The sequence below is a fragment of the Herpailurus yagouaroundi genome, unplaced genomic scaffold (assembly GCF_014898765.1).
Source record: "Herpailurus yagouaroundi ecotype Mexico unplaced genomic scaffold, PumYag 197, whole genome shotgun sequence".
NCBI lineage: Eukaryota > Metazoa > Chordata > Mammalia > Carnivora > Felidae > Herpailurus > Herpailurus yagouaroundi.
In genome coordinates this window covers 11,049,192-11,052,499 of record NW_024412428.1, presented here as the reverse complement: position 1 = coordinate 11,052,499, position 3,308 = coordinate 11,049,192, and the positions used below count along the sequence as shown (strand labels likewise).

The window sequence follows — 3,308 nt, the reverse complement described above, 5'->3', positions numbered from 1 at the left end:
GGACTAGAGAGAGTTGCGAAAGCTACTGCCTACATGTTTGAAATGGCTCTACGGTGTTAAAGGGTCTTGGGAAGGTCCATCCTGGCTTCAGACTTTCTGCCATCTTGGCATCTCTGGGGTGGAAACCTGGGGCCGATTCATAGTCAAGCATTCCAAATCTTGGGTTATTTGGAACCGTAGGTTTGAGGGTTAAGTTCCTGGTTTTCAGTAGCCCCTCTTGTGTACCTCCTCATTTTTCCATGTCTTTTAAACAGTGGCAGTTAGAGAAACATTTGAATGTATCTTCATTTGCCGAAAATGACCTACAGTTTTCTTCACATCTGTCTTCGTAGTGGTTTCTGGTGCAGCAAAGTGGGACTGTGCTGGTCATCACGTAAGCGAGAAATGGAACGAAACCCCAGAGCTCAAGAGTTGGTTGGTTGAGATGAGGGCACTAAGGAGTGTTATCACAGGGGTCCTCTGACTTGGAGGGTAGCCCAGCTCTCTGGAGGCTGGCACCTAGATAGAACCAGGAAAGATTTGAATGCAGGCTAACAGCAAGCTGGCCCTCAGATCTGTCAGTATGTTTACTGACTGCTGCTTAGCTGACATTATCACCGTCACACCTGCCTGTGGAGAAAGTAGTTTAGGTCCACATTACAATTGTGGACCCATACATCTTCCGAATGTCAGGCTATGTTGTTAGATCTTGGGGTGGCAAGGGTGACATCGTTTCTATTTACGGTCTAGTGGGAGGAAACAGATACACAGACAGATAGCTTTAAACAGGGTGGTTTTGAGGAGTAAATCAGAGAGAACAGCCAGAACTTGTTGACTAGTTAAACGTGGGGTTTGAGGGAAAGGAAAAGCGTCTAGGGTCCCTTCCAGGTACTGCTGACCATTTTCTGCTCCTGAAGCTCTTTCTCCCTGGGCCTCCATACACCTCTCTCTACCTTCGAGTTCTGTCTGCTTGGCTGACCATTCTCTCACACTCTCCCTTGGCAGATGCCCTTCAGAGACACAGTCCTCAAATGCTGGTGTCTCCTGGCCCCCTCGTCAGCCGTCTGCTCTATTGTCTGTCTTGTTTTCATAGGGCAAGGATTTCCAAAACTCTGTCCCTAGCTCAGACCTGTCTTCTGAACAGCACACTCGTATTTCCCAGCCTCTACTTGGCAGTTCCACCTGCCACAGACCCTGCAGATTCCTTGTGCCAAGACCTCTAGACCCCAAAGCTGTGTGTCCTCCTGTGCCCCCTCCCACGTGGCCTGGGCCCCCCTCTGTAGAGGAACATAGAAGTGGATGGAGGTCTCATGCAGCACTAATAGAAGCACCCCAGCCACACGTGTAATTTAAACTTTTCTGGTAGCCACATTAAAAAAGCAAAAAGAAACAAATGAAATTAACTTTAATAACATACTAACCCAATGCACCCAACATATTATCATTTCAACACCTAATCCATATAAAAATTACTGAGATATTTTACCTTTTTTTCATACTGCCCCTTCAAAATTCAGTGTGTATTTTAATCTCTATTTGTACTAGCTACATTTCAAGTGCTCAACAGCCCCATGTGGCTGGTGGTACTCGTTTTGGATAGTGCAAGTCTAGAACGAAAAGGGTAGTATTTGAGGCTGGGCAAAAACACTCTGGTAAGAAGTATGATAGAACACACAGAAGTAAGGGATATGTACATGAAAGCATCGCTATTTTTATGAGTCATGTGTGTTCTCTGTTCCTTATGGTTTTCCCCTAATATGTAGAGCAGCTTCTGAAATTCTCATCTTTCCCAGCAGTGTCAAGATCCTACCTCTGATTCTAGGAAGGGATTTTCAAGGAAGAGCAGCTCATCTCCTTGCCCCCACCCCTCCAGGGGAATCCCAAGGTTGGATTCTCAGCACAGAGCCCCTCCCTACTTGGGCCTTCCTTCCAAAGTTTCTTGTGAAATCTCTGGATTTTGTTTAAGAAGTTGCTTTTCTTCGCAATTCCTTTTCAAAATTTTCATACCTTGGCTGCCAAAAGCAAGATGTATGTACTTTACAATAATTATTACAGCCAAAGCCACCATACCTCCTGGATCTTTCCAGCATGGTATTTTTAATATTGTCTCTTTCAGTCCATGCGTCTTGAATTTTGGTTCAAAAAATAGGATCACTCTGTCACACTCTTGAGTGTGAAATACTGGAGAGTGCTATGGTGATCAACCAACTCGCGCTCACCAGTTCCTGGAACTTAGAACTCAATTCTGGATACTTCTCTAGAAACGATTTCCATAGACTGCTCCTTTTCCCGGGGAGGCCATGTCTTTTCAGATGGAAGCAGAGCAATATGGTCTTTCCTTCCCGTGAGCCCCAGTTTATGCTACTATTGATAGATCAATCTGAGTTTTAAGGGGTGCTTTTTCCAATGAAGAGACTTAAAGTTATGTTGAGGCAGCAAAGCTTTCTAAGAATGTTTTTTTGGCAGGCTGATAAAGAAGGATTAAAAAAAAACCCCAAAACGATAGAGGCCCGGGACAGTGGTATTAGCAGCTGGGACACTAGCCAGATATTGGTGCTCACAAATTGGGGAGGACAATGGACTTTACTGTTAACTATTCAAAATGCTGTTCACGTTCTGTAATCGTCAACTAAAATTATTTCACTTTCAAGGTCTAGGCCAGTCGGGGGTGGGGTGGAGGAGGGCTGTTGCAGAGAGCCTGACTTCCACGGCGGGCGGCCCAGGGGAAGTGTCCCAGTGTCCCAACAGGCAGGCCCTCCCGCCACTGGGCGAAGGGCATCGAGGGGCAAGGGAGGGAGTCCGAGAGCGGGACGGGCGGGGGGGCTCGGGGAGAGCGCGTCACTCAGGTTTTCCTGGCTGCCAGTCTCCCAGCGTCCCCAGCTTTCCAGGTAGGGACGCCCCCTCCCACGCAGCGCGGTTCGGTCGGGTGGGAAGGAGGGGCTGGCCTCCGAGCGCCCGCCCCTCCATCTATCACATGGCCGGAGAGCCACAAAAACAACAGCTTTGGCCAAGACCGTGACTTCAGGAAAGGAAACCCGGGGCTCTCGCAGCCGGCCCCCACCCCATGGAGGAGAGTTTTCTTGAATCCTTTGGGAGGCTGAGCCTCCAGCAGCAGCAGCAGCAGCAGCAACCTCGGCCGCCGGCCCCGCCGCCCCCGCGTGGGACACCTCCGCGCCGCCACAGCTTTAGGAAACATCTCTACCTCCTGCGAGGCCTCCCGGGCTCGGGGAAAACTACACTGGCCAGGTAATGACATCGGCCTGGGCGCCGACGCGCGGACCCCGGCCGAGCGAGCCCCTGCCCCGAGCCGCTCCGCCCCGTGCCCTCCC

General features: G+C 49.7%; 1 protein-coding gene across 4 annotated transcripts in view; it reads left to right on the top strand.

Moving 5' to 3' along the window:
* The first annotated feature begins 2,806 nt into the window (after positions 1-2,806).
* N4BP2L1 (NEDD4 binding protein 2 like 1) overlaps positions 2,807-3,308 on the top strand; it is a 34,457-nt gene continuing 33,955 nt past the window's right edge. Inside the window, exon 1 of one of the 4 annotated variants that reach the window (XM_040448164.1) lies at positions 2,807-3,225. In XM_040448164.1, coding sequence (XP_040304098.1) covers positions 3,044-3,225 — 182 coding nt within the window. In that variant the 5' untranslated portion in view covers positions 2,807-3,043. The remainder of the gene's footprint in view (positions 3,226-3,308) is intronic. The other 3 variants (XM_040448163.1, XM_040448162.1, XM_040448161.1) reach the window with 3 other exon arrangements.